Raw genomic sequence first — 23,034 nt, 5'->3', positions numbered from 1 at the left:
TGTGATTACAGACATAAGCCACCACGGCAGATTGGGTTGTTTTTTCTTTTTAATTGTGTCTTTTAAGATGGGATGCCTCACTATGTTGCTCACACTGTTCTCAGATAATCTCCCTGTCTCAGCCTTCCAGTAACTGGGACACCACCATGTCTCACCCAGAAATCTCATTTACATCTTTCTTATGAGATTTAAAAAGCAGGAGTAACACACTTCCTTCCCACAACATGGGAACCCAGCTGAGTCTGTAGAATGTCTAGAGTAGCATCCCTGGAAGACCACACTTCCTAGAAAGAGCTTAAGTAAGGGTTTGGGGAAGGGAATCCTGGGGAGATTTTTCCCTCTGAATCTCTGCAAAGTAGGGACTGCATCATCTTCCCTGCCCAACTCAAGAGGAGAGCTGGCCTGAAGGGAGTGCTGACCATGGTCACCTGCTCATGTTGTGCCCATCAGATTTTACTGCAAAGGAACTTCTTAACCTTTTTGGATAGCTCACATCAAGGAGACCTTAGGAAAATCTAGTGGCAGCTGCCTACTACCCTGAAAACTGGGTTTGTAGTCCTTAGCAAGTTTTTATTTTGTTGTTGTTGTTGTTTTTTTTTTTTTTTTTTAATGACGTGGCTCTTCAGCACTCTCCCAGAGAAGTGAGTATGCAAAACACATGGTCAAGTTTCATTATTACAGCATATATATCTCAGAGGATGCATAAATAAAGGTGTTAGAATCCTAAGCCCTGTGCTGAAGGGACAGCATTCTGCCCTATCTCCTCTTGTCTCTGAGCAGGAAGGAGGGTGTCTTGTCAATTCATTCATTCAACATGTATTGAGCATTTTCTGTATGCAAGGGCACTGCTTTGCCAGAGACACAAGGATTGAATGTTGAAGGATCCTTCCCCAAAGGCATTGAGAAAGTAAATGGCTGCAGTGGGATGACCAGAAGTAGGCAAGTAAACTGGGGTCAACGTTCAGAAAGTGATGCTGAGTGGTATAGGAACACAGTGGAGGGTATACCTCGACTTGCCTTGACTCTTCCAGGAAAAAAATGGGAACTGGTCAGCGGGAGGAGGGAGTCAGCTGCTTTGGATAGGTGAAGAATGTGCCAAAGGTTCTGAGCTGTTCAAGCAGAGGCAGATCCAAGCAACCCCCACCCCCAAGGTCTCCATTCCTCTTCCCTAAGTCACTCACAACCAATAACCATCGCATCTAAGAAGGACCTAAGAGCCAAGTAAAACTCTCCAACCCCAGCTCCTATCTGAGCTTGATAGGCAAGCAGAGGAAGTATCAGACATTTCGAGTGCCTCCCATCCCTACTGGACTCTGTATCACCAATGTGGTTTTTTGTTTGTTTGTTTTTTGTTTTGTTTTGTTTTTCTCCTGAATTAAGGTGTTGGTGCAGCGCTAAACCTGACATCACAGATGAGGTTTATGTCGGTAGAGGAAACATATGTGTGCTCTTGGTTCTCCCTGGCCATATGCATGCTGAGAATTTGAGTTTGGTAATGTCTAGGGTCCTGCCACTGCAGTCACTACTATTTTTCTACCATTCACTGCAGTGTCTGCCTCTAAGAGACACACAGTGACTACTTTGTGGTTGGGTGAATTCACAGATAAATGAGCAACTGTGAATCTTGGTAAGTAAATACAGTTTTATTTATAATTACAGAAGGAAGCAATGTTTTGCTCAATCTCACCCACTGAAAATATACATCAAGAGTAATTGTTCATTGCTGGATTAGGGATGCAGTCCAATTCCTTGAAAACTAGGCTTATGTTATTAGGGCAGAATTTTATTGGACATTAAGTGGTGTCCCTGGCAGCTTTCTCCCTGACAACAGAGAAGTTAGTCTCCGAAGTGAGCAAGAGTGACTCACCTTTTCATTTCTAAGAGCTGTACCTTGCAGCTCCGGTGTGGCATCTGCTTAAAAGATGAAGCCAGCCCCATCCCAAATAAAAGACATCTGGACATCCCTTTAGGGATGAATGTTTTATTGGAATATAGGCACTTGACAGAGTAAATAAATGATTACAAAGTGTTTTTAGTTTACTTGCTTTATATAATGAATGCAAAAATAAAACCACAGTGGAGAATTATTTTTCGCTAAGTCTCAGACTTGAGAAAGCAAATCCCTAGTCATGTGTGGTTATGGTAGAGAAGGCACATGGTACCTGCATTCTCATATAGTGAAACTATATTGTGGTTTAAGACTTTGAGTCAATAATGTCATTCCTTCTCCCATATTGAAAAGACTAAAACTATTTATTTAGCACATATCATATAGCTCCCCTACACACACTTCTGGGTTAAAGTAGGACCTCCAGCCTGCTAGGCACGTAGTCTATCTGAAACCATACCCTCAGGTCACACTTCACAAAAAGTAACAAGTTAAAAATCACCTTTGTGTCAGAGAACTGTAAAATCCTTTGAAGTAACTGGCTTTAATCCGAAGAATTATAAGGACAAACATGATGATCTCTGGGGAAAAAAAAAAACCTACAGATTTTATAGGTCAAACCTAATGATGTGCCATTCTTTACACTCAACTTCTTTGAAATCGACAACTGGAATCTGACTTTGTAGTTTCCAAAGTGTGTGTGTGTGTGTGTGCATACATACATGTGCGTGTGTGCGCGTGTGTGTGTGTATTTCCTGCATGATTCCATACACTGTGCCAAGTTACACAGGACAAAATGACAAGTCATTTTTTTTTCAAGGACAAATCTCTTTCTTTGTGAAAGGTCAATAAGTAGCATAACTGGTTTAAGGTCCTGGAGTTTGGGCCAAGAACCAGGAGTTTTGAACAGCTTTGCTGAAGGCAGAGATTGTCCATTCAGATCACCAGTACCTTGCTTCCCCGTGGATACAGTAGGACACACACACATTTATGAGAAACTAGACAAGCTTTCAACCTCTTCCCACACATACAGACTATTTTAATGCACTGCAGGCCCCTCATCATCTTCCAGTGTGACAGCTGCCTTGCCTGTTTTGGAGAACTTGGCTGTGTGAAACATGCATGAGAGTCTTGGTGTCTTCTAAAATGTCTTGCTACTTAGTGCCTGTTCCTCTCTGGCCTTCCTGATTGGTGCTAGTTCTCATCTGCTAATTCAGTGGCAGACTCGTTTACACGTGGCTTCTCAGGGGGTGAGCAAAAGCAGGGAAGATGAGAGTTCTGGAGTGAGGTTGGCATGAGCTAAAACTCTGTGATAGCCATGGCTCTCCGAGAAAGAAGGGCAATGTTTGCGCAGGTAGACGCTGTTTTCTGGCTCCCTGCCTTACTGGCTCCCTGCCTTACTGCTGGCCATTTGGCCATCTGCCCCTTCAGTGCTGGCCTTTATTCAGGGGAAGATTTGACAAGGTCAGAAAGTTAATTAAAAACTTCTCCCTGTCTCAAAGCAAGGCCCAAATAGCCCCTGCCCAGTAGTGTGCCAGGTGTTCAGTTCCCACATTTCCAGGGCAGCATGAAACCTGTCAGTCCCTGTGTTAGGCCCTGGGATTTTAATGTTACTTAGGATGCAGGAAACCATTACTCAAGGCTGTGGGTTTCTAGCAGAAAGAACAAATGATGACTAATCCCTTGTTTTAGTCCTTGAAGAAAGGAGGTTGTGGAAAAGACAGGAAGTAAACACAATTTTGGTACAGCCTGCTGAAGGCCAGGAGTAAGGTAAACAGGGACTATGGAAAGACTGGCTATAGCGTCCTTACTTAATTGGAGGACATAAACATTCCAAGAGAAGGTGAAATGATTCACATGAGACCATGCTGGTGTGATAATTACTCATCCTTTATGACTTAGAAATCCCAGAAATTCTTTGTGGGAGAGGTCGGAAGGGAAATAGCCCGATTCCTGCTTAACTGGCTGTATTGTGGGATAACATCTCTGAAGGAGACACTTGATGGCAATGAGTGAAAACAAGCTCTGAAGACAACGTGTGAGGTGCTGGTGTTGAAATGTGAAAGGAAGTATCGGGCCCACTGCCCAGGACTGCAACATTCAGGGAGCAATCTGAGATATTTCTGAAACACAGTAAGATATGTTGCAGTTGAGTAATTCATCGCTTATACCAACAGTTACAGGTTGCAATCTATGTTAAAGGTGAATTCCTTTCTGTTTCCTTCAGAAAGAAGGAACAGTGGTCTTTCCATTATGGTATCCCCAGGCTTGCTACCTGGGTACCTTGCTTAGGGTACCTAAGAAACTAATTTGCTGGATGATCAAACCATTTCTATTTTTGATTGTGTCTTTGGTAATGACAGAAACTTGAATGATTTCATTCATTCCCGTGTCCACTCATGCATTCACTCGTTCCCTTCTGAGAGTAAACCAGTACTGTGTAAATGGAGAGTGACCACTGTCATGGTTTGAAACTTAAAAATTGGGGGAAAAAAATCTCTTTTCTTCTAGACTGTATTTTCATGAGTAATTTAATTTATATGAAGCAAAATGCCTGATCCTTTACTTATTACTGTGCCTAATAGAGCATGCACTAGCTGTTCAAATAATGTCTGTGTAATTGGTAGGTTTCGAGCTAGAAAATTTAGCTAAGCACTTTGCACAACCTAAGGCTAATTTGTGCCAATAAAATCTCTTGCCCCATCCAAATTCCCTCAAAGAGTGATTAACTAGTACAAATCAACAAAATTAACCAACAAGGAATTGATAGCAGGACTAGGAACAGGGCCCTAGATAGTTCCACAGACCTTCCTCCTTGAATTTTTGCTCTGCATCACCTGAGACCTGCTAGCCACGACTGGCTCTGGGGCCCTTCACAGGGTAGGGGGTGCCTGGCGCTCATGACTTCCTCTCTCTTGTGGCCTGACAATGGACAAATGCCATGGAAGAGGCGGTGAAGCTGACAGAAAAGGTGGCAAGGCTGGAGTCACCGTAGACCTTTGTACTCTTGCTAAAAAATACCTTAAAGTGCAGTAATTTGCACCACATTTCAGTGCAGAGAGTATCAAGGTGCCTGTTCCTGCTCTTTTAGTCTCTGCTGCAGTACTGCTCCCCCTCTGGAGCCCCTTTAACTGCTTTTCACACCAATACTCCAATTCTCTCATCACTTCTATTAAGATGCTAAAGTAGCCATTCACAGGGAGCAGTCCAGCCCCCCAAGGTTGGCCTAAATGTTCATACCCTGCATACATTTCCTCTGGCCTTATCATTCAAATTAAGGAAATATTTCATAAGTTTTATAGCAATCCACATGCAATCCCCTATGGATACCCATAACTAAAACTCTTTGACCAACAGTTTTAAAAGAAAAACTCTGGCCAAATTGTTTCTACTACTCCTCTGAGGGCTGTTCAGGGGAGTTCACATCATTATCAGGCATTTCTGAGGTGTTGGTGCCTGGGGCATCCTCTACCACCCACTGGCACCCATGCACACGGGTGGCAAGGGCTGGGCTATCATTCCTTTCCTGCACTTCTGGATCCTCATAAACCTGGGGCATCTCGTTCCTCTCCATAGAACAGGTAGGATCCGAATTTAACGTGGCATCTTCTTGCAGTGTGACCGCCTCGGCGTGCACAGCCTTGCCTTCTATGTGGGTGGTGTCCTGTGTGGAAACTATGGCTGGGGGTACATTTTCAGCGGGCTCTGGGGCCTCAGATGGCTCCCCTAAGGGACCTAGACAGCCTGTGTCCTCAGTGAGCCCCCCACCAGTGGACTGAGAGGTAGTGCTGCTAGCTTCTGTCCCCAAGTCCACTCCAGAAGACTCAGCTTCCAGAGGGGTAGGGTGGGCCTCGCTCTCTCTGACTTCACTTTCTTCACAGTTGTCCTGCTGGATGGCAGCTGTCTGACTGGCTTCTGGGTAGATCTTGTTGTCTTCTTTTTCATTTTCTTGGGGAGCATGTGTCCCCTCGTGTGTATCATTCTCAATAACTGGGGTAGACTCTATGGATACTGTCACAGTCAACAGCTCTTTCAGCTCCTTCAAGGACCCTGGAGTGACGATAGACTCTGGCATTTCACAGGTGGGTTCTTCTTCTTTAAGGGTCTCCCCACTTTCTACCTCTGACAAGTGTGAGCTGAGGGGTCCTGCCCTATCCTCTGCAGTGAGAGGACTCCCAGCAGAGCTATCCACACTGGACACAGTCACCTGCCCATCCCCACCTGAAGGAGGACTGGACCCAGGGATGGAAGTACTTCCTTCTCTGACCAGTGAGCTGGGTACCCCAGGCTGCTGCATCTTTTCCTCTGGCTCCTGAAACACTTCATTATCTGGGACCCCTGGGAGAATGGCAGACGCTCTCCTGGCTGGGCTGGCCTGGTTTGACCCCATGGAGGTTTTGAGATCTGTCAGGCTAGATACACTTTCGCTGGGCAAGGCCATGTTGTCTTCAAATAAGTTGTGTTTCTTCAAGACAGTTGCCTCTGTGATCACTGAAAGAGACCGGAAAAAAAGACATGCCATCAGTACTCTGCCAAGCAAATCTGGATTTTCTGATTTACCCAGAAGCCAGTCATTCCTGCTGACTCCTCTGATGCTCCAGTCACTCAGTTTCAAGACCCAGCTTAGGAACGACCTCTTCCAGGTTGCCTTTCCTGATGATCAAAGCCTGCAAACTTCCCAGACTCCGAATCCTGGTAGTACCCATTCACAAATTTCTTCAATCAAGAAATTCTTGATAGGCATCTAATTTGAGGCCAGCATCCATCAAGAGGAGAATAAAAAGAACACTTTGGCTTTCAAAGAGTTCAAAGTCTACAAAAGTATCATATACCTCTGTGTCACCCGGCTGCTAAGATAGGTGGCTAGTTTGGAACCCCACTATGATAGGGGCAGGTTTTCCACTTCCTTGTTTTGTCTGACAGCCTGGTCCTGATTATATAGTGGGTATTCAGTGCTAAGCATACAGCTGAGAGGGCTTGTTTGGCCTGGAGTGTCCACAGGTACCTACCTCAGTCTCAAATGCATGGAGAGGAACAAAGAAAGTAACAACAAAAACAACAGTGCCTGATTATTTGGCCACAGACCACTGTACAGGGTTGTAGCATCCAACAATGCCACTTCGAAGAGGGTGTCACTCATGACAAAGGCAGAGTGGCTATGGGCAGTGAGCATGATTTGTCAGCAGCCAGCACAAGTGTGACGAATGGCATCTTGCAGCATGTTTGAGGCAGAGGGGAGGTCATGGAGGAGAGGAATCTCCTTCCAACTTACTTAGACATGTCTGAGGCAGGCTGCCCATGACCTCTGCGCAGATGCCATGTCAACACCTTTGCCTTCCTCATCTGGGACCACCTGTAATTAGCTACTGTGACCTGAGGTGTGTGCTGGCCCAGTTCTCTCATTGGAGGAGCTATTTTAGTTATGAACACCAAGTAAATTTCACTCCTATAGACAGACGGCAGCCTCCTCCAAAATATTTTCAACATATGTCCATTCATACTGTAATCCTAGACAGGGCCCCAGTACACAGCACAGTGGATGCCAGACTCCTAGAGAGGCTCTCAGGGTGCTGTGCCGCTGTCCTGTGTCTCTGTCTGGCTGAGTGGAGGGAGGAATGTGCTGAGGGAGCAAGTGTTGGGCCCTGCTGCTGGAGTCACCTCTGTTCAGCTGTGAACGCCCTTTGTTCTTCCAGCACATAGCGGCAAAGACAGATCTGCAGGACAGACCCTCACTTCAGCCCCAGTAAGCCTTGGTTTCTTCCCTCTCCAGTGATAAAGTCTGACCTCTCATCCTGCAGAATTCATGCTTGCATTGAAAGAGGACTGTCATGGCCACACGGTGCACACCTCGTGGGTGCACAGCGAGGTTGGTCCTTCCTGCCTGCCTGCCCTCTCCTTGCTGTGTACATCAAAACCAGTTGCAGCTCATCCTCATTCTGACCTTACAGCCTCCCTGAGTTCTGTTTCAGGAGTGCTTCCCATTATGGAGCGTTGAGCCATCCTCACCTTTCAGGGTTTCGTCAAGGAGAATCTGATACAAGATCTCTTCATAGACGTTCTCAACATGGATCATATTGGTGTGATCTGCGAAGATGAACTGCTCATACTTCTGAAGCTCCTGGAGAGTGAGAGATAAAAGGATGAAGAAGAAAAGATATGATGGCAGAGGAGTGCAACTCAAAGCTACATTGAAATTCCACCTCACACTATCAGAATGGCAAAAATAACAACAACAACAGAAAACAAATGCTGGCGAGGACGTGCAGAAAGAGGAACCTTCACACACAGCCGGTAGGTATGGGAGTTAGTTGAGACATTGTTTACATTAGTATGGACCTTCCTGGGAAAACTAAAAGTAGAACTACCTATGATCCAGCTACCACTCTTGCATCTATACCTGAAGGAAACTGTTCTTAGTAGCCAAGATATGAAACCAACCTACAATCCCATCAACGCATGAATGAATAAAGAAACCGTGGTATGCACACAATAAATGAAAGTATGGCATATGAGGGAAATGGATCGAATGGAGATAACTGAAATAATCCAGACCCAGAAAGGCAAACAGCGCCTATTTTCTCTTACATGCAGAATCTAGATTTAGGAAAAATTTAAAAAGACATAGAAGCTGGGAGACTGTCGGAAAGAGGATTGGCAGGGGAGAAGAGTGGGGACAAGAGAGGGTGATGAGGTGACAATAGTCAAATGCAGTATATACACAGATGAAAATAAAAAGGAACCCATTAATTTTCTGTAACTAATGTATGATACTGAAAACAAAAGAAAAACCATAAGATGCCTGCTTTCAAAAGAGATAAGGGAAAGATGACTCTCACTTAGCACCTCCTCCTAGAAGAGCCTGGGAGGACAGCAGCTGGTGCTACAGGTTAAAGATGCTGGATGACAAGGCAGCCAAGGTCTCCCTGTGTTCCAAGGCCTCCTGTCTGCACTAAGCACTTTACTGTGGTAAGGAGGCACTCACCGTTGGCCATCCCTATCCCTTTTTGTGCACAGGGGATGGATGCATCATGTGTACTTCAAATGGGAAGAAAGCAGAGGATATTTTTCCAGGCGTCTCAAGACATCTGAGGGGTGCTATAACCTATTTTTCTCTATAGTAGCCAATGCTTCCTTCTTCATTTTTATCTGATGCAAATAGTACCTTACCAAAGTAAAAGTTAAATGCAGTGAAATGCAGATTTTAAAAGCGTAGCCTGATGAAATTAACCATAAATGTATACATGTGACCACAACCCAGGGTGTCCTCTTCTAGCCCACATCCTGCCAAGAGATGAGGTCTGATCTGACGTCTGTCACAGTAGGCTGAGTTTTGCATGTAAATGAAACCATGTATTGGTTTGTGTTTGCTTTCCAGATTTTTCCAAATTGCTACATGGGTGAGCAGCTTATTCCTCTTTGTTGATAAACATCATTCGCTATATAAGTAAGTTGGAATTGTTCATCCCTACTCATTTGACATTGACTGTGGTGATCTGTATAAGAATGGCCCCCAAAGGGTCATATATTTGAATGCTTAATCACCAAGGATTGGCACCATTTGATAAGGATTAGGAGGTGTGGCCTTGTTGGGGTAGGTGTACCCTTACTGGAGGAAGTGTGTCACTGGGAGTGGGCTTTGAGGTTACAAAAGTCCAGGTCTAGTTCTCTCTGTCATTCTCTCTCTCTCTCTCTCTCTCTCTCTCTCTCTCTCTCTCTCTCTCTCTCTCTCTCTCTGTGTGTGTGTGTATATATATATGTCTGTAGATAAGTATGGAGTTCTCAAATACTTCCACAGGACTATGCCTGCCTACATGTTGCCATGTTTCCTGCCATGATGATAATAGATTGAATCTCTGAAACTGTAAGCCAGCCCCAATTAAATGCTTTCTCTTATAAGTTAGTTGCCTTGGTCACGGTGTTTCTTCACGGTAATGGGAGGACAATGACTAAGACATTGACTTTATTACTAATGAACATTTTGTGTACATTCTATTCTGTACGAACAACTTAAGAACTTGTTTATCTTAGGTAGATATCTATAAGTGAGTTTGCTGGCTCAGATGTAGACATATGTTCAACATTATTAACACAAAGCCCCTTTCCAGTTGAGAAGCAAGGAGTCTTCCTCTTCAACCAGCACTAACAGTCACTAATTCCAAGACAGTTCAGACATGATGCAAAATCCCTTGCCTTTGCCAGCCTCCCAAAGGCTTCCAAATGCTTTGTGACCAGCATGAAAACCAGACAGGGATAAAATGCCACTGATTATATGACAGAGATGAATTCAGTTATCCAGGCACATGGCAGTGCTTGGGGGGAGCAGGTTTTAGAGAACAGGGACGTGGCAGTGAGAGTTGATGCCTTTTGGTCTGATGACCAGCATTTGTTGCAGGCAGCAGAGAACTACCCTGTCCAGACAGTGCCAAGATGGGGGTGCTACGGTCCCACCAATGGATGGTAATAGGGCCTGTTCATGTACACTGAGAAGAAAGGTGAAAGACTCAGGAGACAGGAGCTTCAGTGATTTCTAGAAGGTGTAACAGACAAGAACCCTGAAGATAGGGAAGGGGCATTGCCCTGGAAAAGATACCACTCATGGGAGCCTGGGCAAGCAGGATACCACTCTGGGCCTTTCTTTGCTTCTGTTATATGAGGGGTGCAAGCTCAGGCCTCAACACCCCTGTTCTTCACTCCCCTGACACTCATCCACTGGCACGGAATGAAAGCAAGACTCTGGAGAGTTCCCTGAACAGTCTGAGCTCAGCAAGGATGTGGCTACCTTGCCTAGGAGCCGCTTCCTGTGCAGACTCTGTTGTGTTGCTCACATTGGCATCTTGTCTGCCTGGCATCTGCCTCTCTACTGTGAACTTTAGGACAGCAGGGACAGTAAACTGGATCATGTTTTATATCTGGATTATATTTGATACATTTTTGAGGTGTGTTTGCTGCATAAGTAGAAAACATATTTTCATCCAATTAAATAACTCCGTGGGAAGGGAACGAAGGAACACTTATGTCGCTGGGATGTGTCTAATTTTACAAAGCACAGCTTCCATGATGAGACAATTGAATTGGGTCAGATGCTTAATTTTATGGATCAACTAAAATGAAATCCTGACATCAGGGCTTGGAAGATAGTTAAGAGAAGAAAATGCTGCCATGGGCAATTCTACTGCACAGCTAGGGTAGAGTGGACTGTCACAGATCTAGGAAACAGCTACTGAAAGAACTAAGAAAAACTCACATTAGGAAAATAAAGACTTCCATGAAGCAGATAACCCTCTAATATATCTGCCTGTAAACCCAGGGTTCCAAAAGCTCTGACACTAACACAATGTCTTTTTATCGATGAAAATTCAGGGTATGGGCTCTTTTGAAAGCAACCTCTCTCAACTAACAATGGCAATAGCAGTGGCTGGAGGAATGGCTCACTGGATAAAGCATCACTTTTGCCTATATCTAGATCCCTAACACCCACAAAAGCAGGGGGAGGGGGCCGGGCGATGGACTGCCTGTAAACCCAGTGCTGGGGAAGCAGAGACAGGGTCCATAGGCCAAGTTGTCTAGATGGGCTAGCTGATTGGCAAGCTCCAGGTTCATTGAGATGGAAGAAGACATTCTGGATCAATTTTGCCCCCCACCCCACACACACCACAGCACTCTCATGCATATACCTGGGGAAAAACAAAACAAAACAATACAAAAAAAATCTACAAGAGCTGCATAAATTGGGCACATTTCGCTCCTTTCATGTTAAGAAACAGGGGCTACAGAGATGGCTCAATGGTTAAGAGCACTAACTGCTCTTCCAAAGAACCCAGGTTCAATTCCAGGCACTTACACAGTAGCTCATAACTGTCTGTAACTCCAATTCCAGATAATCTGACACCCTCACACAGATGCACATGCAGGCAAAATACAAATACACATAAAATATAAATAAATAATAATAAAAAAGAAACAGAGGGCACACAGAGAAGGTAGTGGTAAGGTATGCTTCCCTTGGAAGTGAAAACACATTTCAAGTACATCTCTGTGTGAAGACACATTATGAGGTAGATTAGTAATCCTTCAGGCTACTATGTTCTATCACATATGGACAAGGGACACTCAGACCAATTACTTTCTTCTTTGGTTTTCTCAGATCTTTCCCACCAAGAAATATTCCAGGAATAAATGCAAGATTGAATATGCCAATGAATAGCTGAAGAAAAACAGCATTTATAGAATATGAAACAACCAAAGAAAATTCCACTGTATAAAAACCCACACCAAGGATTTGAATGTTCAGTGCTTGGAGACTCTCCAAACTGTCAAAAAGCCATTTAAAAATTCTATGATGCTCTTTCTTATTGACTCTAAGGGGGAATGGGCCTTGAAAATGGCCAGGCTCCTAAGTAATTTTTTGGAATGCAGGAACAGTCATAGTAATAGTTGTAGGGGAGGCTGATGCCATTTGCTGAGTGCCAGATGTGTTATAGGTAAATAGAAACTGGATTCAGCTGGTGGTGACTGGCTTTGTGACCTTGGGCCTGCTCTTCAACCCCTGAACTTCCCTCTTGAGCATCATGAGGGTGCGAAGAGTCTCTCTCCTCCGGGGAATGCTGTGAATTCATCTGCATGATCGATAAGAAGTGTTTAACACCATGCCTGGTATGTGATATGAACTTAATCAGATGGCAAATGTATCATCTTAATTTCTCATTCTTAAGACAGATAATGCAAGCCAGGTGTGGAGGTGTAATTTTTAGCACGGTGAGGCTGCTAAGACAAATGGACTAGGAGTTTTAAAGCCTAGCCTGGGCTACATAGCATGATACTGTCCAAAAAAAGGGAGAGTTGAGGATAAAAGAAAAATGAAAAGGAAGATACACATTACTAGACAAATTTTATAAATGATGGAAGTTAATCAAAATGAGAACAGGGGCTCCCCTGGGGGCCTAGAGCAGAACACAGGGGAGCCAGAACTTATATACAAGCTTAGAAGAAGCCTCCAGACACTACTTGCCCGTTGCTCTGCTCATATCTTACAATCATGGCTGTCCTGCAGCCTCATCTCATACCTCACAATCATGGCTGTCCTTCAGCCCCATGCTCACAAGAGCTTATGTCAGAGATTTCAGTAAACTGAAGATACAGAAGGTAGGAGAACAAACAGCTCTCTGTGATCACACTTCGATCTTTCCGGGGTGTAGTAGCCAACTTTCAGTGCACTTGCTAAATAAGACTGACAACAAATAGGAGAAGATCTCCACGTCAGCACTTAGAACTTGGCTCAAGCCTGGTCCTTAGCCTGTGGGATTTCCTATAGTTCAGGAGTCACAAATCCTGGGCTGCGTGCATGTGTGCATGCATGCGTGCATAAGTGTATGAAACACAGACTTTATGTATTTGTCTGTCATTTCTGGCTGCTATTGCTGAATGTGTGCAACAGAAATGCCCATGAAGCCTAAAACATCACCTGACCATCCATGAAGAATTCGCCGGCCCCTCAGTTCAGTCTAGTATTTGCCAGGGCAGGAGTACAAAATAAAACCCAAGAGTCAACAAGAGCAGGCTGTGGGGAGCAACCCATTTCCTTACTGGTTTGCATGTGGATGCCAGTGCCTTCTGCACGGTGGGCAGTGTGATTTGAATCAGTGCCTCCTGGAAGATCTTCTTCCGGATGGTGCTGCTATCGTAATCATATTGCTGCGAACACAGAGACACAGGCTAAGGAGCAGTTTCAATCTAGAATGTTCACTTAAACAGTAAAACAATACACCCACCCAGTCATCTCCCTTCCTCAGCCCCCTCCTCACTGATTTCTGAGACTCTTATAAGTTTAGGGCTTCAGAGATCTCTTCCTGGAACTCTTGCATAAAACTAGGTCTGGGCTGTGAAGTCATGATCCATTTCACCCATCCTTTCTACAAATATGGGAACGGAGGCAAGATCAAAACAAAGAAGTGATATGTTGTATAGAGATGCTACTCAAACTAGAAAGTGAGTTTGTGCTTCACTAGTCCCAGCTGGGTAGACACAGGGGAGTCATGGATATCAATTATTCTCTTTTCCTAAAGCAGGGTGGGTTGCCTGTAATAATGTCCACAAGGGGAGAGAGGGCGAGGCTTAAAGCTCCATCAACACTGAACATCCCAAACCAGAGTCTATGTAGCAGAGCTGAGTGGTTGCAATAGAAACAGGCCCATGGGGACTAAAACATCTACCTGACACTTACAAAAGAGTTCACCCACAGCCCTCTGGTTTAGTCTAGTGCCCGGAAGTACAAGAGGGCAAAAGAACACATTCAAACTTAAGAATCATCAAGAGCAGGCTCTTGAGAGCAGTCCATTTCCATCCTGGTTTGTGTGTGGATACCGGTGCCTTGCACACAGGCACTCAAGAGAATTGCTGTGTGCAAGTAAACACTGGTTCAGCCAAGAAAAGAATGGCTGGAGAGGAGAGCACTCATACTGCAGGACATAAGTGGGAGCAAATACTCCCCTATTCAGCCAAAGGCCACCAATGGAGAAGGCTGTGGAGGGAGGTAGGAGAAGCAGAGGCTCCAGTGCCAAGAGCCTGGATCTAACATCAGTGAATGGAGAGGCAGAACCAGCTATCTTGGGAGGTGGAATCTGTTCTGATTTTGGAGGGGACTGAGTACTCACAGGGCCATCCCTAGCAGAAACTTTTCTTTAAAGTAGTAAATAGTTTATTGGTAAGTTCAAAGTTTTAATTGCAGCAATAATTTCATTTGAATAGAAGTGTGGTGGTTTGAAAGAAGATGGCCCCTAAAGGGAGTGGCATTATTTGGAGATGTGGCCTTGTTGGAGTAGGTGTGGCCTTGTTGGAGGAGTGGAGGGGGTGCTTTGAGGTCTCATTTATGCTCAGTGTCTCACCACTTCCTGTCACCTGTGAGTCAAGATGTAAGAACTCTCCACTCCTTCTCCAGCACCATGTCTGCCTGTGTGTCATCTGCTTCCTGACTAAAATCTGAACTGTAAACCACCTCCCAATTATATGTTCTCCTTTATAAGAGTTGCTGTGGTCATGGTGCCTCTTCACAGCAATAGAAACCCTGACTAACACAAGGAGATAATAAGTAAAAAAGAATAAATGCTTGAAAATTATCAGAAAATCTGGCTATCTGGGCTGTCACACAGAAATCCAAAATCACTGAAAGGCCAGATCTTGAAGATCTGTCCTCTTATCTGCAGGTACCTGGTATCTGCAGAATTCTGTAAGTCGTCACCTTCTATATAATTAATACATATATATGTATATATATGTATTAATTATATACATCTAACTACAGCTTTTATAGCTACTTGATGGACTACTGGTGAGGATTTTGTCTCCTTCCAAACCAATTGCTCTTTTACAAATGTTTGATTTTCATATCACTTGAACTTTTTTACAATTACAATGTTGCCTCTCTAAATAAAAGAAAGGCTAAGCTGGACATGGCAAAATGTAGCCAGGAAACCCAGGATGTTTTGAGTTCAGGAATTGGAAACCATCAATAGCTAGTCTCCTGTCACATGGGTCTACAGTTCATCCAATGTTTAGGATGCTTACAAGGGTTACAGGGAACCCCGACTCTAGAGCACATGTCAAACTATAGTATTGAGTCATCCACAGCTGGGTATTGTCATGGCCCCAAACACCACCGGAAGTTCCTTTCCCAGGACTCAGGTGGGCCTGGTGCACTGGAAAGCAACAATTTAACATTGGTTAGAATGTTGAACTTGAGGTATTCTAAGTTCCTTTCAACCCCAATGCCTGAGGATTGTGACAGCTTTCTATTTCCTTCCTCTCCTGTCTGCCGAAGCACATGATGACTGTAGTTGGACCCTCCCCTCAATACCATTGATAGAGTGTTATTATTTGTGTTGTGATGACCACCTCAACAGTTTGGTCGTCAGAGAGTCTCCTGCCTGAGTCTGGAACTCTAGGACATCCCTCAGACACAATGGGACTTCAAATTTCTGTTCTAAAACACTGTTTTCTGGGCAGCCGGGGTTAGCAGAAATGAGTAGACCAGGTATAAATACAGTTTCAGCTGCAAGCTCATGGTTCACTAGCCTGCTTAGCCTGAGTAAGGCAGTCCAGCTTTCTGAGGGTCTGCTTCCTCTTCTGCCCTGGGGGTGAAGTCTAATGAACTCAGTGAGGGTCAAAGGAAATGGTAAGGTCCTGGGGTCTTGATGGTTGTGTGGGTGAAAGTGCTCCCTGTCTTTTAGAGAACCCAAATTCTGTCCCCAGCACCTACATTGGATGACTCACAGATATCTGTACCTTCAGCTCTAAGGGATTGGACATTCTTGTCTGGTCTCCATGGGAACCACATGCAGGTGGCATATAGTCACACATATGCAAACATGTATAAGTAATAAAAACTCAAAATAGAAATTTTTGGAGTGACAATTTAGGAACAACAAATCTTAGGAACATGAATTTTTATAAATCTTTATAAAGACCAAATACATGTAAGCTCCTATTATCACAACAGTTTTATTATACACACATACTTAAAACTCATTAAAAAAAAAATCTCACGGGGCAGCTATACTTTCCCTTAGCTAAGTTTTGGGTTTTATTTAAAATGTTGACTAATTTAGTGAATTAGTACTTGGAATGCTTGACCGCAGCTGACCTATTGCCTTGTACTATGCAATATCTGGCACAGAGTTTGCGGTGGCCAGACATAACACATTTGCCAAGTTGTGAAAGAAATCCCACAGGTTACTTCTAACTTGTTAGAGCTGAGGACAAGTGGTTCCCAAAGGAGCCACTAGATGGCAGGAGAGGCATGAGAGTCACGCTAGGGAGTCTGAACAATGTTCATCTGTGCTTGGGAAAAGGGGCCAGATGGGGTGAAAGGGAGGTCAGGGTTTCCCACTGAGGAACAGGAACAGGGGTCACAATTTTGTCAGATGCTTCCTACAAATGAAAATGCTCTTACCTTTAAGACACGGAGCTTAACCTTCTCAATGGCAGCCACTGTTCTGGAAGCCTCTCCTTGGAGATGCGGGGAGAGCAACTGCTCAAATGTGAACACTGCATTCTCCATGAGCTGTCCATCAAGCCAGCACAGAAGCAGAGAACAGTTAGGGGCTGGGAATGCGGGCCCTGACCTGCCTTCCTGCCTAGGCTCTGACAGGAGGAAATGAACAGAGGCCCCCCATACACAACTGTGGGGTGACACGGTGCTTACCCTACTCCCTGGATTGTGAAACAAACAAACAAACAAACAAACAAAAAACCCTAGTGTCCACTATGAGAAAAGAAGAGGGTGGAAAGCACCCTTCTCTATACACACGTCCGTCTGTCCGTCTGTCTGTCCGTCCATCTGTCTGTCTGCATAATGGTTTCCTTTTGTTCCATCATTCTTAGTGGGAAGGCTACCCCAGTACAGAGATACTCAGAGCCATGGCCTCCTGTGGTCATTCTCCTCCTCCATGCTCATGTGAGCAGACACAGATCACATGACAAGGTGGGAAAAGCTGCACACCTAGAAGGACATAAGTCACTCTGCGCCACATACTCCCTCAATTGTCCGTCCTACCATCCGCCCTGCCATCCCATATCCCCTCTTCCTCTGAGAGGCATGAATAGAGTGCCGGCTTGAATGTGGAATGGTCCTTGTAGGCTCATCCCTGGTTTTGAACACTTGGTCCTTGTCTGGTAGCACTGTGTGGGGAGGTTACTGGATCTTTGGGATGCAGGACTTGCTGGAGGAGGTGGGGGCTTGGGGAACACAGTACTGTCCCACCTCCAGCTCAAGCCCTCTCTGCTTCCTGGGTGCCAGCCACATGCTCCCACCTCGGAACTCCATCATGACCTCTTGCCTTGATGGACTGTCCCCTCTCAACCTGTAAGCCAAAAGGAACCCTTCCTCCCTTATGTTGTACCTTTGGGCATTCTGTCTCAGCAATGAGGAATGACATTAGTAGAGCAGAGGAGAGAGGCAGGGTCAGGGCTCCATATCAGTAGTGACTGTCACACTGGGGACAGGGCTTTATTGCTCAGGAAACTGACACAGCTCAGATGGCTTAGTCTGCAGTTGTGCCTGTGTTTGTTTCTCCAGGATCCAGAATTATCCAAGGGACTTTTTTTATATTGTTCCACAATTTTGTCATTTATCTCTTGTTGTTTTAAAGACAGGGGTTCATTAAGCCTAGGCTGTCCTTGAACTTGCAATGTAGACAAAGAAGGCCTTAAATCCCTAATCTGATCCTCCTGCCTCAACCTCCCCAATTCTGGAGTTACAGGTGTAACTCTGGGTATTTGATACCGTCTTCTAGCCTCCAAGGGCACCTGCATGCACATGGTACACATACAGACAACAGGCATGCACAAACCTACATGCAATGAAGTCAATTTTAAAAACAAAAATGAAATATGAAACTGTAGTGGGTCTCCTTGCAATGAGGTAGGGAATTCAGCCAGTGTTTCTAGATCCTGGCTGCATATTAGAAACAGTGGGATAGAAGTAGAGGACATTCTCTAAGAATTTCAAATATATTATGAGGCATTATACACATACACACATACACATATATATGCATATATATGTATAATTATGAAATCACTAGGAGTGGAACACCACATCAGTAGCTCTTAAATTTCCCCCACGTTTCTAATACGTAGCCAAAGTTTGAAGCCTTGACTCAACCCATCAAATAATTACCAGCTAATGCTACTTTATTTCCCAGATTCTTGTTTTCCGAGGAAAGATGAAGGCAGCTGGAAGGACAGTGAGTGTCCTCAGTGAACCTGAGTCTGGAAACAGGCCTCAATTCCCTGAGCTGCAGAGCACACCCCTGCCCCCCCCCCCCCCCCGTATCTGCCAGCGTGTGTTTCTCCTCTCGCTTTGCTTTCATTCTTGCCTCCCCCTCTTCCTTCTTGGATACCCTTCTGCTCCCACCTCTTGCATGTAGTTCTGAGTCCTCTGGACCACCAGATCCACGTGAGGGAATCGGAAGCGACTCTGGAGATCCAGCAGGCGCTCTGGAAGCAAGGTGACTTTAGTATAACAAGGTTCCATCTTCACAGAATCCAGAGGAAGCCTCATCAGCTGGTCCAGGTGCTGCATTTTGGTGAAGGAGAAAAGCCCTTAGATTTAGCAATCTTTCCTCGATATTACATAATACCAAGACCTACATTTGAAACGATAAAGTGAGTGTTATGAGTATTGGATTACTCCATCCGAGACGTTGTCAATTGTCTTCTTTCTTTCTGTGGTCCCCTGGGGCAGCTCTACTTCAAGGGAAGAAACAGAAGACCCAACCAGGCATCAGGAAGTCTCAGAGGCACACCCAAGCAGGGGCTCCAGTCTCTTTAAATCCTCAGTAGCCTCCAAGTCCCCACTTCCTGAACTCAAGAACCAGCCAGGCAGGCCTCTCTGGCAGTGAGAACTGTTGCTGAGCTCATGAGCCTGCACAAGATGCTTTTAAGGGGTGGAAACTTGTTCCATTTTATAAGCTTAGTTTAAGATGGTTTTAAACTTGAACACTGGAAGCTTAAGATGAAGAGGAGAATGGGTGGAAACAGGGGAAATGCTGACAATGAAAGCTCTCAAGAGGAGCTGTGCAAAAGGCAGGCGAGTGTGAATATCATAAGCGACCCTGTCTGACAGGAATTTTCCAATGTTCCATCCCATTGTGCTTTAAAGGAAAAAGGTATTCACTTTAGTGAACAATAGAAAGGTCTACTCAAGGGGAATTAAAGATTAGAAGAGAAAATCAGTGTTGCATTTGCTTTTGTCCTACAACTATAAATGTATCACTTTCTTTTTTAAAGATTTATTTTTAATTATGAGAATTTATGTTTGTTTATATGTGCATAGGTACCCAAGAAGGCCAGGAGAGGGCATCAGGTCCCCTGGAGCTGGAATTTCAGGTGGTTTTGAACCATCTGATTTGAGTGCTGAGCACTAAATTTGGGTCCTATGGAAGAGCAGCAAGTGTACTTAACTGCTGAGCCACCATTCATCAGGAATATATTACTTTAAGAATTAATTGAATAGACAAGAGAGGAAAAATGGGTGCCTACTTTATTACTATCAGACTGTTGAGAGTTTAAGTAAGTGATAATACCCCTCCCAGATGGTAACATGGGGAGAAGGCTTCCTGCCACAAACGAATCAGTACAATGTAAAATTTTATCCTTTTGAAATTTAAGGGAAACATCTGTTAACATGAAAATATATCTTTCAACCTAGGAATCTATCCCACTGAAATAAAAGTGTCAAGATATAAGGAATGTGTACATATATACATTAACATGTATCTACAATATGGTAGGTTATCTGTACAAAGTTATTTATTATAGCTTTGTTCATGGTGTCAGCAATAATGGGACGGCTGAATAAATCACAGCATTTCTAAGCATGAAATATTATGCTGTCAATACAAAAAGCAATTCAGAACTAGATCAGTTACCTTGGAAACAGTTTCATGAAATCATTTTGAAGAAGAAATATGATAAGCAGCTTACTATATAAAATAACTGTATTTTTCTAAAAGCAAACAATGGAAGATAACAGCTCTGAAATGTGTGTGTTTTCTATATCTTCTAACAGGCAGAAAGTACAGAATAGCACAAGCCGAGTTGGTGCTAATTTTTTGTGGAGAAGTGAGTGGCGCTAGAAAATGAAGGGGAATAAAGGCAAGTTAAAACACATACACAAACACAGAGGTGCATGAACACACTCGTACATACATACACACACATGCACAAGTACCTGCACACACATACCCATTCACATGCACACACATGGCTGTAATAAGAAGCATCAAGGCATTTATGAAATGATCTTGGTTTTGTAAATCACACATGTGGTTATGTGCACAAGGAAATGAGGAAAATGCAGCACAGGAGGTGACTACAGCTTACAACAATCTATCATGAATTCTATAATGAGCTCCAAGAGCTGCCAGCACACAGAAATGAAAAATGTTTAAGGGAATAGAGTGGTAATTACTTATTCGATCATTCCACACCATCTGCACATATAAACTGCTGAAACAGGCATATAGAAGCTGCTTTTGCTAAAAACCTGACTCCTCAGGTAGGCCCACAGGTAACTAAAGCAGGATAAGTAAAATGCGGGCATCTCTACCTTCACTTAGGATGTCTGTCTCCTTTACTTTGGCTGAAGGCACAGAGATAAGCCATTGTCTGAAACCTACAGTCACTTTGGATCCTGGGAGAAGCACAGCCTCCCAGAATACATCCACACAGAGATGAGGGCAGTTATCCTTGCAGGCAAGGCTACACCGGAGCAGAAGAGACCATCCTGTAGGGACCAGATGGATCCCAGAAGTGTTAGGATGAAAAGGACTACCTGGAAGAAGAGCTGCAGCTGTAACAGTGGTCAAGAAGACCAGCAGAGCTAATCAGGGCCCTGCCCAGTTCTCTTTCTGTTTAAGCCTAGAGCTCACATTAGCATTTTGGAGACAGACTGGGGTCTCTGGACTCCTTTATCTGATCCTCTCCCAAGATGGGCACATGAAACATACCTCTTTCCTCTACCTGTCACCATTACTCATCTCTTTTGTTGGCATGTGGTGACAGGTAGCTGAGCATAGCCTGTTGGGGCTACTGGAACCAGGCTTTTGCCTTCAAAGATATAGGTAACACTGTTACACTGTAGCTCATAAATGTGTATAATTACAATGTACCAATTAAAAGAAAAATCCCTTTTAACTGATATGGGGAATGGTGGAGAAAGAGATAATTGCCCTAACAAGTCCTGTCCTTAATGATGGGTAAAGCTGCCTGTGTCTGCGCCAGCAAATCTCCACTGCTGGAGGTCCTATCAGAGCAGATCACACCCCTCCCCCACTTTCTGATTCAATAGATTGAGGTGTCACTGTTGATTGACAAGAATGGGTTCAATCAGGAATCTATAGCTGTGGAAACAAAGCAGCAACTGTTATTTAAAATAAGGAACTAGACTTACATATGAACAAATAAAGCATGCAGATAAACACATACCTGGCTATATCAGTAATTCAAGGGCTTGGGAAAGGAGACAGAGGGACTAGGAGCGGTTGGTATCAGTTCTGGTTACTAATTTTGCCTCTTTGTGGACACAGAGTTATACATTGAGTTGGTCGCTTCACTTGTACAAACATTATTTTTGCAACTTAAAAACCATTAATAAAGAAAATTAGGTGGATTTAGTTATGAATGGATAGATGAATGAGTTAGTTGGACTGATAGTAGACATACCATAAATGGATGGAAGGGAAAAGGAGAGGAGAGAGGAGAGGTTAGAGGGGACTGAAAAAGGAGAGGAGGGCATAGCAGGTGATGGGGAGGTAGGAGCCTGGGCTCCTCCACTTGCTCTCCTACCTCCTTCAGCTGGACACTGTCCTGGCTGCCGTGGAAGCTCTGGCTGAGTTCACCCACTTCTTTCTCAAAAAGTGCACGCACTTCACTGAAGCCAGAGCTCACTGGCCCCATCAGCTCCTCCAGGATGGATGCCAGGAACGGCTGCACACTCTCCCCACAGCTTTTCTCCGCTGGCTGAGCTACCATTGCTGAAGAAGAAAAAGGTCAAAGGCAAGCAAGGTTTAGGGCAAAACTAGATTCAGAGACCATGTCACAGCTAACCGGCCCCACGTACAAGTTCAGATGGGCAGAGCAGACTAGCATAGTGGGTCCCTTGCTGGCATTCACCAGGCTGGAAAGCCATGCTTTGAGACCTAGGGTGTCTCTAGGATGTCTCCTTCTGCAAGCTTCATAAAGTACTGGGAAGAATGCAGTCCTCTGTTTGATCTCCACAAATGTACAGTGGCCAAACAAATTCACTCTCCATTGTCATTGTCACGGATGAACACTTTGTCATCTAGAATTTATCAGCTCTAATTCATTTCTTTAAGCACTAACCCATTCAGTGTAACTCCACCCACCTTCTACCGCCAAAGAGACTTTTAAAAGCTCAAATATAATCTCAGGAAATGGCACCAAGTTCCATTCAGTTTGCCACTGACTGTCCATCCATATCATTAACTTAAGACCAAGCAAAAATGACATCTTTCTGATGAGGATGCCAGGCTAAGGAAACACACACACACACACACACACACACACACACACACACACACACACACACACACACACACGAAATCATGAGAGGGAGGAAAACAATGTCA

The 23,034-nt window shown here is 44.3% G+C and overlaps 1 protein-coding gene across 1 annotated transcript in view; it reads right to left on the bottom strand.

Annotated features, from left to right (window-relative positions):
- Positions 1–1,965: 1,965 nt before the first annotated feature.
- Positions 1,966–23,034, bottom strand: part of Niban1 (niban apoptosis regulator 1) — a 152,118-nt gene continuing 131,049 nt past the window's right edge. The window contains exons 9-14 of the mRNA XM_051185955.1: positions 22,232–22,419; positions 18,798–18,959; positions 16,833–16,943; positions 13,472–13,579; positions 7,895–8,006; positions 1,966–6,379 (exon numbers count right to left, since the gene is read on the bottom strand). Of these exons, the coding sequence (XP_051041912.1) occupies positions 5,280–6,379; positions 7,895–8,006; positions 13,472–13,579; positions 16,833–16,943; positions 18,798–18,959; positions 22,232–22,419 (1,781 nt within the window). The 3' untranslated portion in view covers positions 1,966–5,279. The remainder of the gene's footprint in view (positions 6,380–7,894; positions 8,007–13,471; positions 13,580–16,832; positions 16,944–18,797; positions 18,960–22,231; positions 22,420–23,034) is intronic.

The sequence above is a fragment of the Phodopus roborovskii genome, unplaced genomic scaffold (genome assembly GCF_943737965.1).
Source record: "Phodopus roborovskii unplaced genomic scaffold, PHOROB, whole genome shotgun sequence".
In the NCBI taxonomy this organism is placed as follows: Eukaryota; Metazoa; Chordata; class Mammalia; order Rodentia; family Cricetidae; genus Phodopus; species Phodopus roborovskii.
Note: the sequence above shows the minus strand (reverse complement) of the source record. Positions and strands in the feature narration are given on the sequence as shown.